Here is a 26330-nt window from a genome sequence, read left to right on the forward strand (position 1 = left end):
AAACAGAACCGGAGGGGGGTGGCGTCCCCGCGGCACCTCCGGCGTGAGGATGAGAAAGGGTTTTGAGGAGAAGAAGGGCAAAGTTGGGATTATACAGATATGTTTGTGAAGAGTACGTGTGTGCATGTAAGTATATGTGAGAGAGAGAGAGAGAGTATATCAGCTTGTAACCTGTAACCTTCCTTTTGTTCTACCTTTTATAGGCCTCCTACTAGGGTTTAGGGGTTTGTCCCTTTTCATCTGGACCGTAGGTTGGCCTTTTGGACTGTAGGGCATCTGGACGCCTGGGATGCGTCAGAGTACTATCAGATCTGGACCGTAAGAACGTCCTGGATTCCGGGTGCCTGGAAGGTGGTGATGTTGCCACGTGTCCTGGGCTCCCCAAGGTCAACGCTGAATCTGTCAGAGTACTATCAGATCCAGAGCGTAGGAACGTTCTGGATCTCGGGAACCTGGACGGTGGTGATGCCGCCACGTGTCCTGGGATCTTATGTTTGGGCCCTGGGCCTCTTCAATTGGGCCTGACTTATTATGGGCTATCAATGCCTATTACGGTGTTAGTTGCGACCCAGTTACTGACCGGGTCGCTGAGATCACTCTTCGGGGTGAATCTGAAGACATTATGTTACAAAAAACAGGCGGCTCAGGTTTCATGTCCGGTACACTCTCGCCCGCTATTTGTGATCTTGATCAGCTCAATACGCTTGCTGTTGCTGATTGGAAGTGTATCTCCGGCGAGGTCCCGGCGTGTCTGACGTCACTTTTCGGGCTTCAATTCATTGATCTTGCTGGGAATAATATAACAGGTGAGGTTCCGTCGGATATTGGAAAACTGAACAAGCTCACTTTTTTGATTTCTGGTAAAATCCCAGCGTCTATCGTTAACTTATGGAGTTTAAAACATCTTGATTTAAGTAATAATCGATTTTTTGGGGAGCTTCCGAATGATATCGGAAAGCTCAAGAGACTAAATCGATTATTATTGAGTCAAAATCAACTGACTGGATCCATTCCAAATTCGATAACTAATATTCGAAGTCTAGTAGACTTTGATTTGTCTATGAATCAAATATCCGGTTCCGTTCCATTTCAACTCGGTTCAATGCCAGTTCTCTCGTCTCTTAGTTTGAATAACAATTTATTATCCGGTCAAATACCGGCCACTTTGCTAAGTAGTTTCGGCTTAAATGTCGTTAATTTAAGTCGAAACTATTTTGATGGATTTTTACCTGATGTTTTTCATCCGAAAACTTATTTTTTATCTTTCGATGTATCATTCAACAACTTAAAAGGTACGATACCGCAAACAATAAGGTCAGCTATGTATTTCGGACACATGGATTTGAGCAACAATCATCTTTGTGGCTTGATTCCGGAAGGTTTGCCATTTGAGAAACTAGAAGCTTCTTGGTTTGAGAATAATGATTGTTTGTGTGGATCTCCGCTTCAAGATTGCAAGGGCTAGAAGAACAAGAACAATGGAGGGGCACTTAATATATTGGTTTGTTTAAACGGTGTTTGTTATAAATTGTTGTTTAATTTTGACATGTTATCTACGCAAACGGTTGCAGTTTGTGCGATTGTTTTATATGTTCTGCGTTTACAAGTGCATTTCTGGAATTCACTTCACATAAATAAATTTAAATCTGGATTATTTTGCATTTTAACTTGTACGTAGACTTCCAAAATATATCCAAGGACTTGAGTTATTTTGTCAATTTTGATATTTCATTTTCTAAATGCGATGATAAACATCATAATTCGCTACAAGTGAAATGGGTTGATTAGATGTACAAACGTTTGTTTGTTCGATTAAATTTGTTAAATTTTCTGACAAATAAGATGACATTTGACAAATATCGGTTCTGTAGTTTGTAGTTCGATTCAATTGATATATGCGATAATGGAGGTGAGTTGTTTATTTATGAATGAATAATTATATGAATATACGCAGTCTCATATTATTATAAAAAAAATTATTATTTATAAAATATTTTAAAAAATTTATAATAACATTTAGGATCTCCGGCATTTTCCTTAACGCTGTGTCTGGTTCAACGGAGGGGAGGGAAGGGGAGGAATTTTAATAGAGGGAAGGGGAGGGGAGGGAAAGGATATAATATTAATTCTATTTGGTTGAAGGAAGGCAGGGGAGGAGAATTAACTCATTTTTATGTTTGGTACAGGAGGGGAAGGGAGGCGTTTATAATTAAAATTACATATAAATCCTTTAGAATATATGTAAGTGTTAAGAAGGTGTAAGGTCATTTTTATCAATAAAATTTCTCACCTTCAAAAAACCCCAAATTGGGAGGAAACAAAATAAGACCTATAAGGGATTTTGGGCCCCTTCATTTCCCTCCCCTCCCCTCTAAAAATATGAACCAAACACATTTTTTATTATAGGAACCCTCCCCTCCCCTCCCCTCTATTTTCTTCCAACCAAACAGGGGCTAAAGTTTAAGTAAAATTTTAGTATCAATTCAAAACAAACATGAAAGCCTGATTGTTGCGTGCACCTGAAACAAGGAATCAAACATATCAAATTTTGAATTTTATATTGAAATTAACAATCTTCCAATATACCCCAAAATCGGAAGATGTAATTTTATGATTTTAAAAAAAAATTAACGGTGATAATTTATGGGACGGTATAATACGGTATAATATGATATAACGGTGATACCCATTTTTTGGGTAGAATTTATCGAAATACCCATTTTGAAAATACGTGACGGGAAATACTAATTCAAGTATGCATTTCTTAATTGAGTAACTGTTATGCAAGACATGTCTGTACATAACAAGACGAAGTCATCTCGACAATCATAAGGATAAGTTTTATGATAATCCTATTGTATTCTATTATTGTATTTCTTAATTCTATAAAAATGCTAATGGAAAAAGATCAATCTTGATCATGTCTCAGAGAGAAGTGTAGAAGTTTGGAGTTGAATAATGTTTTTCTAGGAAAAATGTTTTAAGTCAGATATCGACAAGTTAAAGATTAAGGAATATAGAGAGGTATGTCGAGAAGTCTAAAATGGCTTATAGAAAAGTCCCATGAAATATCGACAAGTAAATCTACATGTGGAGAACTGTAGTTATCAACAAGTCAAAAAGTACATATAGAGAACTACATATATCGAAAAGTCAAAAATTACATGTAGAGAACTAGAGATATAAAAAATCAAAATCATATGTAGAGAACTGGAGAACTCGACAAGTCATTTTTATGTATAGAGAACTAAAGACCTCGACAAGTAAAAAGCCTAGTAGAGAACTAGAGATATCGATAAGTCATTTTACTTATCGATATGTGACATCTCTACACAACAAAAGAGATCTCGACAAACAACCTCAGAATTCAGAATGCAAACAACTTGAATATCCAAAATTATCAGTAACAATTCTATCAATGAATTGAAAAGTCTGCAAATGTAACTTGAAGAATACAAGATCAAGGGTCAAGATGAACTGGACAAAAAAGGGTTACAGACCATGTAGATTTTACACAGATATGCTACACTAGAAATGTAAATAGACAAATGAGTTTTAGAAAATGTGTTAGTTTATTTTAGTGCAAGTTCTGTAAACCGTGCATGTTGATTAATAAAATGTCACGGATCCGTTGTTTAGTGGTAACAATCAGATCTAGAAAAACTTGTAATTCTCTCAAGAGAAGTAGCTGAAATTCTTACTTTCAAGAACACAGATTTGTAACAAGACAAATTTGATTTAATACAAATCAAGTGAGTTTTTGATAAAATTTCTTGTGTGTTTACATTAGACATTTGTCACTACAAATTAATCTACATGTTTAGTTCCACAAACCTAAAACACTCACAGTAAAATCAAGAAATCAAGAAAACACATTCACCCCCTTATGTATTGCATTTGATACCTAATATGTGATATTAGAGCAAAATCTGAAAGTAAACATATTATATCTTGGAAGTATGAGTGCATATAAACTTGGAAGTATCAAGATCCCTGTCTTTGACAAAGTGAACTACACCTTACGGAAGAAGAAGATGATGTTGTTTATCAAGATGGCCAATCCACTGTCTATTGATGTTCTTAAGCATGGACCCATTTATTCCTATAGTAAGGGTACCCTGAAGCAACAAATGGTAATATGGTCATTCCTAGATACTTTGCTCCTAAAGATCCATCTACATATACTGAACAAGAAAAGGAGAAAGTTTCACTTGACAGTAACTTGCAACTCATTCTCATTGAATCTCTTGATAAAGTGATGTACAACAACATTATCAACTGTGAGTCAGCTAAGTAGATATGGGAAAAGATAAAGATCTTGTGTGAATGTACTAAAGATGTAAGATCAAACCAAAGAAGGATTTTAGTATCACAATATGAGGGTTTTATGGCTAAACGTAAAGTACTTTGAAGTTGAGGAAGTTAACCTTAAATTCTTACTCACTCTTCCTGACCATTTGGAACAAAAGATCTCTGCAATAAAAAAAGGAAGAGATATAGGGAGAATAACTTTGGAAGTTTTGCATGGCATTCTCAAAACTTATGAGATGAAAATGATGCAAAGAAAGTCATTAAAAGTGAGTCAATGGCATGTGGTGGATGTATCAAGTGCCTTGATAGCCAATGACAAGAAAATGAGTGAAGATGAAATTGAACCACAGACTCAAGTTATTCAAGTTGTTGAGCAGAAGAACAAGGAACCTAAAAAATAAGTCATTCTGGAATTGGAAGAGGATGAGTACTATACTCTTGATGAGTTGGATGAAATGGACCAGTTTATGCCTTATCTAGCAAGAAAATTTCAAAAGTTAAGAAGCCTAAGTATTTCAAGGGTAAAGGTCAAACATCCTACAACAACAACTGGAAAGGAAATGTAACGCCCCCAAATCCGGGGTCAGGAATCTGGGTCGTCACGTCATCCTTCACTCATGTGTAACCTGTATTGATTCAACAATCCAACAGACCCCAATCTCATGCACACACACACAAGTTATAGCCTTAGAAATGATGTACAAAATGTAATCTTCTTTTATTACACTCAAATATACTTTACAGGATCTTAAACAATTATTCGTAACCTCTACATGAAGTTACAATATTTACTATTAACATCTTGTACCTATCTGGATACTCTGGTCCACCTGAGACAAAGCTGTAAAGGATTCTCCCCATGATTTCAAGTGACTAAGTCCTATGCCGGCATACTGGTAATCTGTTGTGCTGTGTCATTTAAAAGAAAGCAAGAGTGAACTATAATGCCAAGCATAATAATGTATAGTATGAAATGATTGTATGATAAACTTATGTAAAACATCATATATGATAATTACATTTTATTCGAAAATATTTTTCCATGGTGATACACACCTTTTATGAATACAATCCTTTAGTGGATTTTATTAACCTGCGAATACCTTAATAGTAAACCCAGCACATAGGCTTGGGTTACGGTATTGCATCACAATTCCAATTGGAAGAATAGGACACTCGTTGGAGTCACCGCATATGATGATCAGTCGTAATACGATAATAGTAACCTTTTCTACTAGTGAAAGGATGACACCTTCGTATCCCGGTTATCACCCTTGCCGCATACGGGCTTTATGTCCTCATTTTGGGTATACACACACTTCGCAGGTCCTTAGGTACGTATAGTACCGTCTCCTACGGTACCAGTAGTCTATCCAATACACGAAGTACTTGGATCCTACCCCTCCTTTGTCCTTTAAGAAATCCTATCATATCTTGAGAACTCGAACCACATCAAAGTTCCCCCAAGCGTTTTGTTTGTTGATAGAAACGGCTTGATTTATTAGTGTATATATATATATATATATGTATACGTACTTCCGAATCTTTCGGAGGAAGTACTAAGGATGTGAGTTGACCGTTGTCAACAGATACTTAATAAGGGGGTTTCCCTTTGAAACTATATTTAAAATATTTAAAAATAAGTCGAGATGATATTTTCGACGATCCGAAATTATTCGAAAGATTTTCCGAAAATCAGAAAGTATTGTAAATCAGATTCTATGATTTTTAAATCATAGATAAATCCTTTAATAAATAATAAATAATTAAATATTAATCGGTAAATAATTAAACCTCGAATGAGTTTACTTGAAAAGAATATTTAAATAATATTCCTCAACTAATTTATGTTTACGTAATATAATAATATTTAATATTTAATCGAGTTTGAAATAAATAAACGTTGGAGAATACTTCTCCCATAATAAATGAATAGTTAATAAATATTACTTAATCGAACGATAAAGTATAGTTGAGGGAACACGATCTTTGGAAATCATTTTAATAAAAGTTAGAGGTATTTAATATTTAGTAAGTGGACGTTGAGTCCTTCAAATCGTACTATTATGGACTTTTAATTGTCCTAATAATATCACCGGAATGATTTCCGGGTTTTCATCTTAAAATCCCGATCGACTCTCGGTCTTACAACTTATACATCACGCTCTACTATAGCGCTAATATTCTTAACTAAAGCACCTCGGAATACTTCCGGGTTTTCATCAATTTTTACTGACTGATCCTCGGTCTAAAATATATACACGCCACGCTACTCGCTAGCGTTAACGTTCTCAATTATAAACTCTTCCGGGATATCTCCGGGTTTTTATAAGCTTACACCGACTGACTCTTGGTCTAAATATAACATTTCGAACTCGGTATGAACATATATTAGAAATTATCAACAATTGAGTAATGTAATACATCTCAAACTTCGTAAAACAGTTTAAAGCAATCTCATGCATATATCACAGTTTTATAAAATATTCACAACACAACAGTTCTTAAAAGGTAGGTCTTGAAAACTTGTCTGGGTATCTTGAGGTGGAGGACGCTCTAGGTTCCGCTCGGAAATCAATAATCATAAACACAAGTCGTTTTGTTAGGTCTCGTTCTAATTTACGGCTACCCGTACTCATGCGCTAATCATTATGCATCCTCTCAACCTATATTATCCTTATTATTTCTTTAAGTCCTTATTCACATTTTGGTCGCTTCCTTTTTCAAAGTATCTTAAGTCCATTTTCATTTTCGTCGTCGGCTCCGCTTATGGATTCTACGGTTTCTAATCACACAGTCTCAGCTCCGATATTTTATAAAATTGAAAAATTATTATTTTCACTTAAAATCTTTATGGAAGTTAGGAAACTCAATTTACTACTCTCTTTAAAATTTTCATGATTTATGAACATTTTTAAGTCGATCCTTTATATTTTCAAAGTTCGTAATTTGTAGCAGTTTTTGTCGCATAAATCACTTTTAGTAAAACGGCCATAACTTTTGATCCGTAAATCGGAATCAAGTGATTCAAGCGCCTAAAAGATCCTTATAACATTGTCTATCAGAATCAAGGGTTATTTTTCAAGAAACTACAGTTTACATCTTCGGGACTTTCTGCTTAAAGTTACGTTTTGTTCGTTTTAACAAGATTACGGTTATGATAGAAGTTTCGTTTATGCCTTAAATCATTATACTACCACCAACAATCAACACATCATCATCAACACACTAACTCCTCTTAATAACATCATGTTCTTGAGGCAACAACAATCAACCTTAAATCTACTTAGCTAAATATCAAGATTACCACAATACTCCCACCAAAACTATGTTTACAACTACATACTAAAAGGATCTTGAACTTAAATCTTAAATAAAGTTGGGTCAAAGATTTTTACCTTTATTGAGAGCTTGAGATGTGTTCTTGATGATGGTGAAGTCTTGGGAGTGCTTAGTATGGTTTTTAGAACCTAAAACAACCATCAAAATCAAGAAACCAAAGAAGAGTTACTATTCATTATCAACTTTCTTGATTTTATTTCACCCATCAAACCTTGATAAAAAGAGCTCAAAGATTTATATTACGTTAGTTTAGTTGGTAGGAAGAATGAGAATTAATGGGAGGATTTATCCATGGCTAGAGCTTGAAGTTTTGATTTTGATTTCTTTGTTTAATGTGAAGGGCCGAATGGGAGAGTATATGGGAGAGGGAGAGAGTTTTTGTGGTTGCTTCTTGGTTGCTTCTTGGAAATAATGCAAGTGGTATCTTGTATTGATTTTTATTCTCTAGTTTATATCCTAGGATTTGATTTATGTTGGCAAATCTTATACAAAAACTAGCTAGTCTTTGGTAGATTACAAGCTAAGCCACTTGTTTAGCTCTCTAGCTCACTATTTGGTAGCCTTGGTTGATCATCCTACACCTTAGCTCACTATTTGATAAAGTAACCATGGTTACTTTCCTACCATGGTTAGTTAGTGCGTTACGTTTATTTAATCGTTTACGCGTTCACTCTCTCGCTTAAACGTTTTCGTAATACTTTCTTGTAAATGGTTCGCGACATAATTCCTTTCGTATTTATTCCTTATGTTTTGAATTATCATACTTGGATATAAATCCGTAGGGTTTTAAATTCGTAATTATATTGTGATTCCCTTAATCCTCAATGATTCGTAAATATGGTCATTTTTTTCAAAGTTCATTTTCTTCGAAAACTAATAGCATTTACATACACTCATTTGGTACGTATAATCATAATATCAACTTCGAATCTCATTTTCTCATACACAACATAGTGTGGGCTAAAAAGTTTTTCCCGTCTGTCAGGGTTACTATTCATTTAGCGTTTTACAAGGTTTCAAAAATTCAAGTTATTATATTACTATCCATAAAGGTCTGTTACCGATGTCAAAATTTTGGGTTCTTACAGGAAAGACTCAAACAAATGCAACCGGAAAAGGTGGTTACAAGTCGGGATACGTGGACAGATCATAGATTAGATGCTATAAATGTGATAAACTTGGTCACTTTGCCATAGAATACAAGAAGCCAAAGAAGGTGAAGAATGATAAGGCTTATTTGGAGCTTGAAGTTAAGTATGAAGCACTTCTAAGAAAACAACATGGACAAGCTTATATTGGTGAAGGTAAGAGTTGGGATGACACTAATGATGAAGATGATGTTGAAGAATATGAAAACTATGTTCTCATGACATTGGAGTAACACTATGCCATAAGTGGGCTATTATAATGCCTAAATGGTGTTACAATAGGCCCCAAAAGTGTTACAATAGGTCTATTGTAACACCAGGGGGTGTTACATATATGAGCATTACAATAGACACCCTAATGTAATACTTCACTGATCTATTGTAACAGAGAGTAAAATGTTACAATAGACAACTATTGTACCACTAGCAAGCCCAAATGTAACGCAAAATGAGTGATACATTAGGTTTAATCAAGATTACAGAAATGACCCCGCATGGGGGCCCACATAGCCTATTGTAACAGTCTGTATTATCTATTGTAATACCAATTTATTTGTAATTAAACAACACTAGCATTTTTATAAAACACTATATATAACATAAATTTCATGTTTTGTGTTAATCTCATCGGCAACAAAATATCAAAATTGTTATATATAACAGTCTTAATCTCCAAACCTAACCATACTAATATATAAGAGTATCATTGTTACGCCCCCAAATCCGGGGTCAGAAGATTTGGTCGTCACTATGAAACCTCAATCCAAAATAACCTGTTTAATCAAAATTAAATGCCAGCGGAAGATATTTATCATAAATGACCCCAAACTAATCCAAGATCTTTTAAGGTTACAGTTCTAGAAACAAGATATCCAAATTCCACAAATAAATTTTTCACTTTCTTTTAAAACTCATTTCAATAAATTCCAACTCAAAAGTAAACCCACTAGTATAACTTCGAAATGAAGTATACTAGGCCCAAATAAAATATACAACTATATATAATATAATATAAACAACTTTATACAATAAAACTTACACTAGTCCGTAAACCCTGGACCAACCACCTTCCAAAAGCTTCTTCTTTGCTTCCTCGAATTACGCAGCTAAACAGCGCAAGCTAATCCTCACTGGAGGTTAAATTTGAAAACAGGCAAGTATGAGCGAAAGAAATGCTCAGCAAGTTAATTATAACATATATAGGGTCGTCTTGATATAAAATCGACATCTGCATCAGCGCAGAACATTTAAAAATCATAATTGCTGAATCATAAAATTATAGTAGTGGAACCCCAGAATTGATTCCTTAATTGGATTCAAAAACCCTTTTATATTTTCCAGCGACGTGCTTCAGCAATACTTTGAATCATAACGAGAATAAAACTCGTAAAACAGTGTTTACGGAAATATCGTAAACCACAATAACATGAAATAATGATTATGGATTGAATCATAAACTTTACTCAAAACTCAACTCTTGATATTAATACTTATTTTGTTGTCATATCAAATTAGATATCAATACGAACTTTGATGCTCACAACACCCATACTGAAGTCAACATCAATCATCTATACTAATACCACCTTTGATATTTAACAACAACGTAAGTATCCACAAAATCAGAAACTGAATCAAAGCCACAATTCACTTTTAATCCAAAACAGAATCAGTACTTTTAATCCAAAAAGAATCAGTTGATAAATTATTTATTCCAATGAATATCAAAAATGATATGATAATTTAGATTAGGATCATTCTCCGACGGACGTACTATCACATGCTGATCAGCCCGTGTGATAGCACAAGGTCATGATTCATAGAAACGTGACCCCAAAAACACGAGTACTCAAACAAAAAGGCATAACTAGCCTGTGGCAAAATGGTGTCATAATATTCATATGGCACTTAGAAATAGCCCTCCGCTGGACCGTCCGTCCCGGTCACTTACGCAATTATGATCCAATCTTAAAACCTTTTATTGAAATGGGGTCATGATACTCGACACCCGAAATAATTTTATTCCCCCAATTCTTGGGTAGGAATATTCGCAACCAAATCACTTTTCTCAAAATCCAAAGCATTTATAAATCCGATAATTGGATAAGTAAAATCACTTAGCTACTCTGAATATAGAATAACGGAAGAATACTTGCATAAACAGAATTATTTAATTCAGCGATATGTAAAACATTTATCGATTCTAAACTGAGAATAGGGAAAGCAATACTTGCATCAAAAGATTTAAAATAAATATCACTTGAACAATAAGTGATGATAGGGATACTTGCATACTGTGATTCGAAATAAAAATCACTTGAACAATAAGTGAAATCAGGGGTACTTGCCTTTGGGTTTTTTAGCAGTTAGTCACACTCGCAAACACGCATCTATTCTGAAATTCTGTCTTAAAACATCACCGTCCTTCTTTTCAACACTTGACTGATATGCTGCTCCTGCGATTGCTAGAAGCCAGATGCCCAGTACCATTCCATCTCATTCTTTATCCAACGTCTTGTCCTGATCAACTCGAATGATCCGCATCTATAATTAAAAGATACAACTTTAATTGTCTAAATGATAATTACTTGACGAACTATGCGTCAAAATCCTATCGTCTACCCATACGATAACCCACACATAAATATAACAGACAATCACCGGACCCTTGATCCACATACACACATAATTCATATAACACGTAATCACATAACTCACGTATCACATAATTCATATAACACATTAGTCGTTACGTTTAAAACTGAAATTGGGTCAAAATACGATTTATCGATCAATAATCGACTTAGAATAACTTGTAAAACAAGCGAACTTTCAAAACAAAATGATTTGGGTCTCGAAAGTATTTTTATTGAAAGCGGAATATTTTTCTGAGTCTGTACGCGTTCGTTTCGTATTAAACGGACAAACGGTTTATTTAATATGAATTTTTGAACATTTTTCGGAATTAAAACAGGTCTCTGAATCATTTATAACTAAATAATAGTGCTCGAACACTCGAAATAATTTTATAAGAATTATTGAGCCTATAAAATAATTTAAAATAATATTTTCTTGGAAATCGGACAGCACCTCCTCTATTTCTCGGACTGCCAGTCGATATCATATCGACACAACCAACAACAATCAACACAATAATTTATATTTACGCATATAAACACTCCAGAAATGAATAACACGGCCACCTGAACCAAAACTCGGACCAAAAGTGACTTCTCCAACAATTTCTAAAAATTATGAAATAAATATATAAACACTAACATGCTATAATATACACAAGTACGAAGGCGGAATTTCGGAATCATTACCCAAAATAAATTCTGATCAACCCGAAGAGAAAATCTGATGTCCGGAAAATATCTCCAGAAAAATCCGAAATTAATGGTCATAGACATATACACGCTGAGATACCATGTGGAGTAATCACCACCTCCAAACTCTTTTTCTACGCCCCGAAAATAAATTAAAACGGAAATATAATGGAAATATGCCCCGCAATTTTTCTTCTCAAAACCTTGCAATATATATACCTATGCGTAGGTATCGAAGCGCTGATCGTTTATATATATAACAATTGAAATTTGGATGAACGGTTTGTAAGATATGAATTTTTGAAAATTGAAAAGTATATAAATATATGAGACGGTGGAGAAACAGAGAGAGAAGGAAGCAGAGGCTGGGTAAAAAAATTGGGGGGTACGCGGGTGAACAAATAAAAAGGGGGGTTGGTTTGCCAGGTGGGGTGGGGGGTGTACACGTTTTCTATATTTTTTTTTTCTTTTTTTTTTCTTTTTCTTTTAACCACTGTACTATTTCCAGTACTTATCAACATACAAGCTTAATTTTGTCCCAAAATTTAAAATTTAACGAGTAGATTTATGGGTACAATTAACCCGAAAATTACCAAAAAATTTTAAAATTCTCGGAATAATTAAAAACTAATACAATAAAATTTTCATAATTTTTAAAGTATTTTTGACTTGCGCGCTATACTCGCATTATACGATTTAACGAACCGAGCTGCACTTGAAACAAATTCAGAAAATCACGAAAATAGTCTTAAAATGTTATAAATATCCCGAAGTTTATGAAAACATAAATTTCGAAATTTTAAAATAATTTTTGAAATGCAATTTATACCCGCTTTTAGCAATTAAACGAATCAATGCGCCGGTGAAATTAATCCCAAAAATTTCCAAAATAATTTTAAAATTCTTAGAATATTCCAAACTTAAATAAATATGAGTTTCATAATTTTTGAAGGATTCTAGAATTAAATACAAATTTTATAAATAAATGAAATCAGAAAATCATACAGGGCTAAATAATTGATGAAATATTGATTTCTAAATTTTATAAAATCCCAAAAATAATTATTGTAATTATAAAGTCATAAAAATATTTTTGAAAGATAATTTAAATATTTATGAAATTAGATTTTCAATAAAATCACTTTTAAAGACAAAAACAAAACGATACGACTCAGTAATTAATAATACAAATAATCCTCAATCACAACTAAGTCACACACAATTAATATTACATACAACACATAGCAGACATAATATCCATCCAATCCCTAATATTACTAAACGAACTCAATTTACCGATATCAATAAATGATCGGGTTTCAAATAAACTTTTGAAATTAATACATTTAAGGAAATATTTTCAGATATTAACAAGGACCGATATAACACTCAACAATTAGCACATTACCAATTAATAACACAAACTCGTCAAATAGGAATAAAATATCCACCATTTTATTCCTTCTAAATCAGAAAATCACATAAACATATTCAAATATTAATAATAATAATTCTGAAAATACGGATATCACAATCATCTTCAAACCAGTCTGTACACACACAGACAACACAAATCTTGGATCATGTTCAGAATTCAATACTAACATAAGTCACTTTAGAATAATGACCAAAGCTAAACTTATGGTTGCATGCTTCTGAAAAATCTGATTTCTTTCGCTTCTTGGAGTCCTTATTGATCTATCTAAAGGAACAAGGAATTAGTGACGACTCTGATTTCATTTGGTCCATGTTGATTTTCTTAACTGCAATGTCAACTAGATTCCCATTTATCGGCTTATCAGGAGGCTTTGACTGGGTTGACCTATCCGCTTCTACACCACATGGATCTCCTTTTTGTCCAATATTTGTATTCATTTTACAACCATTCACAAAACTTGAATGCAACTAATACGATTGTACAACCTAAAAAGAAGAAAGTTATTTAGTGATTACGAAGTGGATTTCTATTTGGACTTCGGATCTGTCACAGTGCATCCTTGAGTAAGAAAGTCAATATAAAAAGAAGCACGAGTTTATGATAGAATTTACTTTATGACAAGGCTTCCTTGTTACAATGTCCATTAACTAAAATGTCACAGATATACCAGATATATCTTACCATTTGCTTTTGGTATATTTTTCCTGCTAGTTTCTATGTGCACCAAAAGTCTGTTGAGGCAAGAGACATTAGAGTGTAATCTTGTAATCAGGTAAAAAGAAATTGGATTTTTTGTATATTGATAATAGTTTCTCAACTGTAAAATAACTAATCCTTAAAAAGGGAAGAACAGAAATAGAGTAGAAAACTGGAAAAAAAGAAATAAAGGTAGAGTTTTCATTTAGAAACCTTGAGCAAAAGGTTTCACGTGCCCAGTACAAAACCAGCATCAGTATTACCAATACCTATCACAAACTGCCCGAATGCGCCAGCAGTACATGTGTAGAAATCTGTTCCTAACAGTACATCTTTGGTAAATATGTAGTGATTAGGTATAATAATAATCTTCTCACGGTCCCAGACCTATAATATTGAAAGACACAAATAGCCATGTATTAGTATAAACCGGGGTTCACATTCATGTATCATATGACAAGGGAATACACATTACAACTTGTTCCAAAAAATTCCCTTTGCAGAACTAAACACTTAATTATGAATTTACATGCACTGAAAGGTTAATATAACTAAATTCCCTCGAGAAAAAGGAAGAGTTTTCTTTCTTTTTTTGGTAACTAATCCTCACTCCTAGTTTGCAGGTTCACAGCTCTAGTCCCTGTATAAATAAAAAAGGAAGAACATATAAAACAGACACAAAACCTATAATGAACAGTAGAAACAATAATGAATATCATGTCCTCCCTCTGAGCCCACTTTACTTCAGGATGCCGACTACAACGTTAACATCAATATAAGAAGTCAGAATCAACAATTCAAATTGAAAGCAAGAACAAAATCATATCCAAGCTAACCCCCAAGGCCCCACCACAAAGTTCTGCAAAAGAACATAACACTTTTATTCTAAATGGACGAGAAAGAACCATAAAATCAACACACCAAGTCCTTTGATTCTTCAACACCAGACTATATATAATCATTATTATACCATAACTGTAAACCACCCAGATCATTACTATATATAATCATTTTATACAAGATCAATCTTCACTAAACAAATTTTCCTTTATGGCTTTCTGCAGTTGGACATAATTAACATATAAAATGAAGCAGCAAATTTAAAAAGGATAAGAGCTAACCAAGGGTTACATGCTAGACATAATCGAACAGACCAGGCGCGCGGATTGTTTTTCGAGATGTAGGAGTGGAGGTTAGCTTGTTTTTCTTTATTTAAACTCTATATAGCTTTCTCGGTTTCACTATTTGGTGCCTGGATTGGATGCATTTAAAGGATATGGTATTTAACATTGTTCTTTGTCCTCTGTTCATCCTTTCTGTGCAAAAAATATGAGTTTCCAGTATCTATATAATTTTTAGGAAATATTTCAACTTTCTTAGCATACTGCCTCTTGTCTACGACAAAAAACGACCATTTGCAATTTAAATTACAGTTAACAACATAATCCATCCAAAGCATGACTCAACAACAAAATATGACTCTTAGCAATTCAAATAACAGTTAACAACATAATCCATTCAAAAAAACCTAATACTGCTCCTAACATGTCAAAATCCAAAATCAACACATAACTTCCAAACTACATATCAATCATTATTCATTATATCAACAATAAACCATTTTTCACAATATTTTACACACAATATCAAAACTTTCCCCAATCATTTCACCTCAATTTAATTCATAAACCTAAAACAATCACTTCCACGAATAATCACACAATTCACAACAAAATCACAAAACTCTAATCAAAACAGCCAAGATTTACCGTACAAGTGCCTCACAAATTTACCATACCATCCAAAACTCAATCGAATTAGAATGAGAAAAGGGGAAAAGCCGTAAATTTACCTTAACATAATCTTTAAATTGGAACGCCCAATTTTATAGCCATAATCTCTTGAGATATAAAACTGAAAATTATAGTTCAAAGTATGCCAAAACAAAACCTAGTTAACATATCGAAGACCCTTTGAAACCTTAATCGACTGCAAAATTATATGAATATAAAAATTAGAAATCACCTTTAAACTAGAGCCATAGACATCTGTATAAAAGTACCAAATCTTCGATCTGTTTTTCAAATCCTCCTTGGATCTTGTTCTCAAGATAACGTTTGGAGAGAGAGATAGATAATTTGAAAGAGAGGGTCGTGAGAGAGACAATTATTGTCTCAGTATTTTGTTTGGGAAGAAGTATACCCTATATTTTTATTTAGGGGGGAAAACTACCGCCCTAAATTTTATTGCGTAAAGTGTAAAATATTTTAATATTTTATTATTAAAATTTTATTTTTTATTTAATTATTAAATTATTATTTATGAATTAATAAACTAAAAAAGTGACTTTTATATTTATGTATAATAAATTTTATAATTTGTATTATATTATATAAATCGTGTATCAGTTAATAATCTTTTTTATTTTACTTTTTAATTTTAATTAATGAAATATAATTTATTAAATAAAAATAAATGAAGTAACTTCTATATTTATGTAAAATTTAATTTTATAAATTTGGTTATATTATATATTATATTATTTCATTTACTAATAAACCAGAATATAATTTTAATACTAATTAATAATATTTTCACTTTAATATTTTTAAAAATTAAAAAATAACTATTGTAACACCAGCTGCTGGTGTTACATGTTGTGCAACACCGGTATTTCTATGCAATACTAGTTTTATAGCTATTGTAACACTAATCGAGAGGTGTTACAATAGGACAAATATTTCTTAGCTAATGTAACGCTCTTTGTAACACATGCATTACAGTAGCCCACTTATGGCGTAGTGCAAGGAGAGTCATCAACATCTAAATTTGAGGTACCTAATGTAACCACCATTGATTTGAATGCTACACAATATAAGGAAATTGTTGAAAAGATGAATGTAGAAATGTTTCACATTCACACAAGCATGGTGGCAGCTACTGAGGAAATGAGTAGGCTGTCAAAAGTGAATAAAAAACTAGAGATTGAGAAAAAAGAATTAGAACAACAGCTTGTTAGTCTATATAAGCTTATATTACTGAATGTAAGAGTTGGGATGACATAAATGATGAAGATGATGTTGAAGAATATGAAAACTATGCTTTCATGATATTGGAGCAAGGAGATTCATCAACATTTAAATTTGAGGTACCTACTGTAACCACCATTGATTTGCATGCTACACAACATAAGAAACTTTTGAAAAGATGAGTGTAGAAATGTTTCACATTCACACAAGCATGGTGGCAGCTACTGAGTAAATGAGTAGATTGTCAAAAACGAATAAAAAACTTGAGATTGAGAAGCAAGAATTAGAACAGCAGCTTGTTAGTCAAAAAGCTTTTAGACAAGAAAATGAATATATCAAGAAGAAGCTGAAGTGTGCGGAGAAAGTAGAAGTTGTGTTAAAAGACAAAGTTGAGAAAAATGATCTTAAGCTCAAATCATTCAAAAAAACATCTCAACTGATTACGAATTTTCAGTTTGGGTATTACTTTTGAGATACCCAACTATCAAATGTCTATCATAAAAAAATTAATTTTTTTTATACTCATTTGATAAATACTTATCTAATATAAAATAAATCATCCATCTGTCGCTAATATTAATATTTTCATTCATTTTCACACAAAAAATATTATTTTTAACATTATTTCTTTTAAATCTGAACACCCATCAGAGCATTAGAATTCTACAATTAATATTTAATTTTACAATTCACGTGAGGACAATGAACATATGTGATCTCACCACTATTATAGTTTAAACTTTATATAACATGGTTTATTTGAATAAGCCGGACTGAAGATAAAGATATAGTCGGAAGTTATTAATTATCACACATTATTACGGGGTCAGATTTCAACCCTGAAATTTCTGATCCGTGCGGCCTACTCGATTACCCCAACACTCAAGTAGTCAGCCTTTTCGAGAGGTTGTCTCCCAGCAACCCCCAACAATCCCAACATAGTGTATATAACTATGAAACCCACGCACAATCAAGATCCAATCGTGTGTGCAAGTGTGTCTGATTACCAAGCAAATGTAAAGACACAACAGATTTACGAGCCTGAATGCCCAACCTTTTATTGACCAACAATATAAGGATACAACCCCAAGATATGCTTACAGACTTTGCCTACTGCCTAGCATATAGTACAAGTGCATAATACAATAAAAAATTGTACAGAATTCTACTTAGATTATATTCAGAAAATGCCTATCTATATATACAAGAGCCTGATCCCGGCCCCCAACAGCACCAACTGTTGGCAGTTACTAGCAGTTCCATAATTCAAATGCCTTCAAATTCGAATTTTCCCCCAAGTATTGAGTCCCAACTGCAAGTTAGTTATCTCAGCATCCCACTAGTGTATATCCCAGCAAATACACACACATATATATATATATATCACATATATAAATCATCCCCCATGTGCCACACATGTGCCCACTTTTGACTTGCCCCTTAGTCATTTTTGAACTCCATGCTAAGCTCCCAGTTACCCACACATAAATCATCCAACCAGATTCAACTTGAGTCGTCATAGTTCCCAATCTGAGTCCCCGCCCGGCGACTAGTCCGTGTCGCCTCCAGGTGACGCTCCGTCCCAATTTCACTTGGCTGCTCAGTGTATCCGACCCTAGAATTCCAATCCAGTCTAAGGGTCTTAAACACGTCCAGTATAAGCCTGAATTCTAAAATAGTACTAAAAGCTCAGTACTATATCTTCGATCTGGGCTCCGTCCCTTTTATGAGATATATAAATGAAAATTTTATCTTTTTGATATATTTATTTAATCTTGGATAAAAATGGCATATAACGTCATTTTTTCTATTTTTTTCCTTCTCCAATCTGCCTTATTTGTACAGATTTTGTAGGGATAAAATTTAGTCTAAGGTCCTGATTTTGAACTCTTGTATTAAATTTAATAAAAAAAATTGGTTCAATTTTTTTTGTTGACAAGTGATGTAAACCTAATTGTAGTAGATATTTTTTATTTTAATTTAAAAATAATTTTTGTATGATTTTAGTTGCTTGAAAAAGGGTATCACGGGGGAATATGATTTTTTAACGAAGACTCGTAATCATGAATTTTAGAAATGCAATTCTACACAATATATAAAAATATTATTTATTTGATGTAGACGTACATTTAATGTATTGTGAGAATTAAATTAAAAATATTTTTAAAAAAATTAGAAAACATAATAATTTGTACCGTGTGAAAATGGTACTGTGTCAAAATTTTGATAAGCATAACAGTTGTGGATGAGAAAAGTAATGAAGATGTATAGTGGATGGAAAAAGTAATGAAAATGTATAGGTTGTTAATATATTTTTAACTTTGTTGATTTTTAAGTAATTATGTACACTATTAAAATAATTGCTTAAAATGTCAAAAAATATATTAAAATTATTAATATATTTTGTACAATATTTATTTTATTGACAACAAATAAAAATAAAATTTACTATAAAAATTATTAGTACATGAAAATTAAAAAAATATTCATACATGTCTGAATATACGTTTTGATTTGATTTCATATAATATTTTTAGTCGCTTTTGAATAAATTTGTTAGTAATTATTTAGTGTTATCTAGCAGGAAAAAGATCTCCAAATATAAGATGAATTAATTTATTTTCTTTAAATATGTTTATAAAATTAAAAAATTTATTTTTTACTACAAATCATAAAATAATGAAAAGTAAAACATATAGAGTTCAGTTTATAATTTAATAAAGTAGTTTCTATAGTATAAAAATTAAAATTAGTGAATAGTAAAATTAGAACTTTTGATTTATAAAGAATCGTAAAATCTTAAAATATTAGATTACTTCAAGTTTATTTAACTTTTTTGTAATAGTATTTAATCTTGAAAAACATTTTAATTTTTTTGAATATTCATTCAAAATAAATAAAAAAATTGGTGATAATCAGTTTAGATTTTAAATCTCCCACTAAATTTGATTTTATAAAATGCCGAATTTTTGTCTATAAAATTATAGTTTTATATTTAGTTATGTTATTATATACTTTTCATTCATTGAACCTATTTGATTCTAAACCTTTTTAATTTTCAATAAATGTTTTCACTAGTTTCATGAATTCCCTTCTCAATGGATAGTTTTATTTTTAATTTATGGATGCACTATTTTACACACTTCTTTTAGTACTAAAAAATGTCATGTTTTCTATTTTTTTGAAATAAAATTTAAATGATCAAAATACAATAAATGTACTTTTATATCAAACAAAAAATATTTTTATATATTGTATACAACTGCACTTCTAAAATTCATGAATTGAATCCATGAATTGAGTTCTCCTCAAAATATGCACGTGGGACACGTGATACCATTTTTCAAGTTACGAAAATTATATATAAATATTTTTTAATTAAAATAAAAATTCCTACTTACAATAAATTAACATCACTTACTAACTAAAAAAAATTGATATCAAAATTAAAATTAAATAATTTAATAAAAGATGTAAAAAAACATGACCTTACTCATGATTTTAAACCTAAAATTATGTTTCTAATAATTTTACACCTATAATTATAGTTTGTCAAGACAACTAAGACGAGAGGAGGGAAACAAAAAATAGAAATTTATTACCCCAACATAACGCTACTTTATTTGGTAACATGTGCAGAACCCCATTTGAAGTGGCTTTAGAAATGTGCTAAAAAGGGTCTATCGGCTGTAAAATTTCAAAGGTTGATACTTACAAGTATTAAATAAATAAATGTATTTATTTAATTTCATAAAAATATATAATTTATTTATTTATTTTAATTAATCTGATCGATTTCCATTTTTTCAGTTTGATTTTAACATATATCGAAACCGACAATTGGTTTCGGTTTTGACTTTTAAAATTTTCGGTTTCGTTTCGAATTTTGACCGTTCGGTTTTTTATTAAATTTTAGAGATTTTGTTTTTTTTTCAATTTTTGCCCTACCTTAATCAAAGTAACTTAAATTGTGTGTTAATAAAGTGGCCAATAAAATGACAGTATTAATTTTGTTCCATATTTTAATTTTTATCAATTATTTTGAGGTTTAAATAAAATCACCCTTATACTTAATTTTTCCCTATACAAATTTAATTAAATTAAAATCTATGAGGTAAACTTTAATTTGATATAAAAATTAGTTTTCAAATAATATATAACTATTATTTTCTACATCTTAAAAAACATTTTAAAATTCAATTATCAATTAAAATGAAACAAGTGAGTATAAACTTAATTATTGAGAAAAAAGTTGTTGAATATATAAGCGAGAAGTTTTAATTATTGCCATCTTAATTATTGCAAGAAATTCAAGATATGAATCAGGTCGGATATTGCAAAATTTATATTCAAACACGAATTTTTATTTATAATCATATTCAACCCGAACTGCAAATATATTTAAAAATTCTTAACATGATTAAAAAAAGTTGTTGAATATATAAGCGAAAAGTTTAATTATTGCAAGAAACTAGGGACTTTTTGCCCGCGCTACGCGCGCTCCAGTTTTTTTCAATTTTGAATTTTTTTCTCGAAGTTTGTAATTTTTATAATATAAACGGTTATCTTCTAATTTTATTTAATTTATTTATTATAGTTATTTAGGTTCCGTTTATTTTGAAATATAAAATTGATATTATAGTTTAACGTTAAATCTCAGTATTTTATTTTAGTTTTCTTTCTCTCACATTTTAACCAATTAAAAGTCTCTTAACTAATATTTTAACATTTCTTTTTTACGTTTTTAGTAGTCAATATTTTAATAATTTGTACAACAAAACTGAGTAAATATTTTTTTTAATTAAATACTTTTTAAAAAAATCGAGTAAATATTACATAACATATAATTTATTGCAATATTTTATTTTAAAATCAAAATAATACAAAAACCCACTCATATTAAAACATAATATATAACACTATTTTGTAAAAATTATTTTTTTAAAAAATTATAAAAAGGAAAAAATATCAAAAGAATTAAAAAACCCAAACAATCCAAATAAGTTGACTTTGGGATATGTTAAACTCTTGTCTCATCCAAGGATCATACAAAAGATAGTAAAAATTAATCTTACAAATTGAAACGTTAGAGATAACCGTAATCTTGACAACAAAGCTCTTTTAACATCCCCTTTTCAACGATCTTTAGAGAATCAACACACGAAAATTGTCATTACTGATTTAAAAAATATAACAAACACATATTGGATATATATATAATATGTACAAACATATATTACTGAATCGCGCGAATAGGAAGAAAAATAAAAACAAATAAAGAAAATGAGATGTTTGAGATCTAAAATCAAACGGTTGGTGTACATAGCCCATCTTCATCTTCTGCCTAAACCAAAACTAATATAGGTAAAGAATAATAGTACAAACGTATTATATCTATACAAACAACAATACTAAAATTACATAAGGGAAGGAGTGAAGAGAAAAATAAAAAGAAAAATGGAAAAAGAAGATATATGATTTACTAACCTATTTGTTCATTGTGCTGCATTAGAAAATGAAACACAATTAAAATCCGCATATAATCCGCAAAAAGAAAGAATAAAATGAGATTCTGAGATTTAAAATTTGAGAGAAGAAGAGTAATTAACGTGTATATATCAATTTAATTTAACCGAATTTACAAATCAAGCAAGATATGAATTAGTTATAGTTTCTATAAATAAGTAATTTGAAATTCAAAATTCAAAAATATAACAAATAAAGGAGTATGATAATGAGTGATATGAGAACATCATGGCAATATCTTGAATAATAGATTCAAATTTGAATTTTAAAAAATATCTAGCTTGATTAGTAAATGCGTCAAAATTAATTTAATTGGATAATCCATGAATCTAGTAAAATATGTTAATTGATTATATTTGATGTATACAATTTGCAAAATATAAACATTAGTACATTAAAATTATTTTTCTAACGAAAAATGTTTATTAAAAAATTAATTTTAATATTACTGTTAGCCATCTTACACTGACAGCTCGTAATTTAAACATTATAAAATAAATTCTTCAAAAAAAATATTAAAAAATTAAAATATTTCTTTTCTTGACACATTTTTCTCTAAAATATTTTAAAATTAATTAAAATATTTGAGTTATGGCGTACTATTGAAAATATCTCTTATTTATCAAGAGGATATAACCTGTCATTGATAATTGTCAAAATAGAAAGAAAAAAAAGTAATAAAAGTTTCATAATGTAGGATTCATATTAGTGATATCATGTATTTTAAACCTTAAATAACAAAATATTTAGAAATATAAATATACATTTTTTAACGCAAAAGATTATGAAATTTTTAGAAATTATGAGTGTGCTTTTATAAAATTCAAAAAGCATAATTTGATAACAACACATTTTAACCTAATATTTATAATAATATATAATAATTAGGTGTAGTTGATTTAATAATTATTTTTTTAATTAAAATAAGGTTCGAAGATTCTATCATAGTATAATTTTCATAAATTTGTTATTTTACTCTATCCAAATATATAACATATATTACCCGATATGGCTAACAACGTCCTCTCCCATTTCATTATACAAATATCATCATCGAATTTTTTTTATTGTGACTATAGAAATATAATAATCTTTATTATTTAAATTTATGTGTGGGACTGTCTTTAAAAAATATATAATCTAGTAATAAACGATTTAGTTAGCAGTGAAATAAGAGGAAAAATTGTGAAGTGGTAAACTTTTGAATGGGAAATTTACATTATTTATTTAAATAAAATACGGATTTTTTTTAAAAAAAAATATGTAATATGATCATAAGTTTATGATGTATAAATATTGAACTGTGCAATAATTTCACATCATTTTTAGTAAATCTTATAAAATTTATTAAACATTTAAATTTATGTTCATTTGATTTAATTAATTACGTTTGGAATGAAATTTGATGTGAAAATTTATTACAAAATCTGAGTTTTACTTAGTATTATTTTATATAATTGTACAATAGAACATTATTCGAAGTCGTCTCACAACGTATCGTTGAATTTTATATTAATATTGACAAAAATGAATTGAAAAGAAATTTAATTAAAAGAAATAAATTTAAGAAAAATATAATTTTATTACAATATTTATCAAAATCGAACTATGCATTATCTCCGTTTTTGAAATAGTGTTAAAAATTCTACTATGTATAAAATAATTGTGTTGCTAGATAAATGATTTAATTTTTAAAATGAAGTTAAGAGCTAAAATTTATCACAAAATATGATTCTCATCATTTTGTAACTTTGCTCTCATTACGATTTTTAATTTTTCTCTCTAAAATATTTATTATGTCCCATCAAATTTTTTATGCATTTTCAATGTTTAATTAAAAATTTAAAAATAAAATTTCAAATTCAGTATAAGATTTTTTTTACCTTAATACGACGCCTCAAATTTATATATGATATATTATATTATTTTATAAGAATATTTTGTTAATGATGATTGTGATGCGAGTAATTTTATATAAATACCAAATTACGTTTTTTAAGTAGTTAAAAAATTGTAAATAATTTTCAATTTTTTATTTTTGTTTAAAATAACAGAGGGAGTAATAATTATAAATTAAGTTAGGTAAGTAGTTTTTAAATTTTTAAAAAAATTGAATGAGATAAAGTGTTTCTTTTTATTTGTAGTTTGATTTTTTTAATGTGAACTTATAAATTCTTTGATCGGATAATTAAAGTAACTATTTGTAGATGAGAAACCATTTTTATATATGTTTTACATAATAGCATAATATGGATTATGTATAATAGTTACCGCATACTATTACTAATGCAACTCCTATACTTTCACAACTAATTTTCATTTCAGATTGCTCCGTAAGTAGGGGTTGATAATAATTAAGATTAAACATTCAAGTAATTTTGCATTCACTCAAATTTCTAAATTCTACCCAATGCTATAGATGTTAGGGGTTGATAATAATTAAGATTAAACATTCAAGTAATTTTGCATTCACTCAAATTTCTAAATTCTACCCAATGCTATAGATGTTAAGAGACACTGAGGTTCTCCATTAAAATTCAACTTACTCTTGTTTTCTCTCACGGTCATAAGCATGAGAAGTTTTGTTTTTCAGTTTTCTCTCAGGGTCATAAGCATGAGAAGTTTTGTTTTTAGGTTATCATTTTACTAAATATCTAATTTCAGTCTAAGCATTCTGAAAAGAAAACTACATGTCACATGGAAATACTAAATTTTGTCTGAGTAACAAAAATTTTGGGCAGTGCTCTGCCCAACTTGAGATTCTAGAGATCAAACTTGAAGCAACTATAACATTTCTCACACAAAAATCCCATTGGCTTCTCAAACATGAACACATCCAACTATTTATACATTATACACTTTTTACATGTCATGGTACCAATGCATAGAAATTGGACATTGTACTAATTCTCTTCACTTTTTACTGAGCACTCTTGTGTGAGCTGAGAGAACTCTCCTACACGATTTATTCGTTTGCTAGGCTTCTCTTCTTCCCCAACCTATTTTTAAAAAACCAATATGCTCATATCAGTGGCATGATAATGTACACTTGTAAAGTCTGAATAAGAGGTACACAATAGAATTTCATAAAGATGAAAGACCTGAAATAATCAAATCTAATAGAAGATACTTAAAGACAAATCCATTGACTATTTATTAAGGTAACATGATTGCAAAGGTGAAAGAGGGTAACTAAATTATATTCAATCAGTGGTCAAATATGAAACCTAAGAGACTTATGGATGATTGCATTTTTTTCCATCTTAGAGTTTTTTTATGAAAACCAGTAAAGAATTTCCTACGAGCTACCACTGCTTGCCACTAAAATAAGCAGATTCCCTCCCGAACACCCAAAAACATAAATAATATATAAAATTTTATGGCGAGATTTTACAAACCTGTGATGAAAATTAAACAAAGGCAGGATCATGGCATCCTTTACAATATGTGTTGAACCATATGGTCTGAATTGGAAGTACAATAAGAAGGGGGGTCGTCAAATGCAGTTTCT

General features: G+C 30.5%; 1 protein-coding gene and 1 long non-coding RNA gene across 5 annotated transcripts; one reads left to right on the forward strand and one right to left on the reverse strand.

The window, feature by feature from the left end:
* The first annotated feature begins 490 nt into the window (after window positions 1-490).
* On the forward strand, window positions 491-1465 carry LOC141703063 (uncharacterized). The gene has a single exon (XM_074506674.1). The coding sequence runs from the start codon at window positions 491-493 to the stop codon at window positions 1463-1465; it is 975 nt and encodes a 324-aa protein (XP_074362775.1).
* A 3657-nt stretch (window positions 1466-5122) lies between these two features.
* On the reverse strand, window positions 5123-16455 carry LOC141703061 (uncharacterized). 4 transcript variants are annotated; one of them, XR_012567344.1, is made up of 7 exons: window positions 16290-16455; window positions 16117-16178; window positions 14478-14904; window positions 11150-11345; window positions 9841-9931; window positions 7710-7781; window positions 5123-5220 (listed from the first exon to the last, which is right to left on the reverse strand). It is a non-coding gene; the product is annotated as an uncharacterized LOC141703061 (long non-coding RNA). The 4 variants fall into 4 exon arrangements; XR_012567345.1 differs by lacking the exon at window positions 7710-7781 and having other exon boundaries at window positions 5146-5220; XR_012567343.1 differs by lacking the exons at window positions 5123-5220; window positions 7710-7781; window positions 9841-9931; window positions 11150-11345 and adding exons at window positions 13564-14053; window positions 14250-14299.
* Between the last annotated feature and the right edge of the window lie 9875 nt (window positions 16456-26330).

The sequence above is a fragment of the Apium graveolens genome, unplaced genomic scaffold, assembly GCF_009905375.1.
Source record: "Apium graveolens cultivar Ventura unplaced genomic scaffold, ASM990537v1 ctg6156, whole genome shotgun sequence".
NCBI lineage: Eukaryota > Viridiplantae > Streptophyta > Magnoliopsida > Apiales > Apiaceae > Apium > Apium graveolens.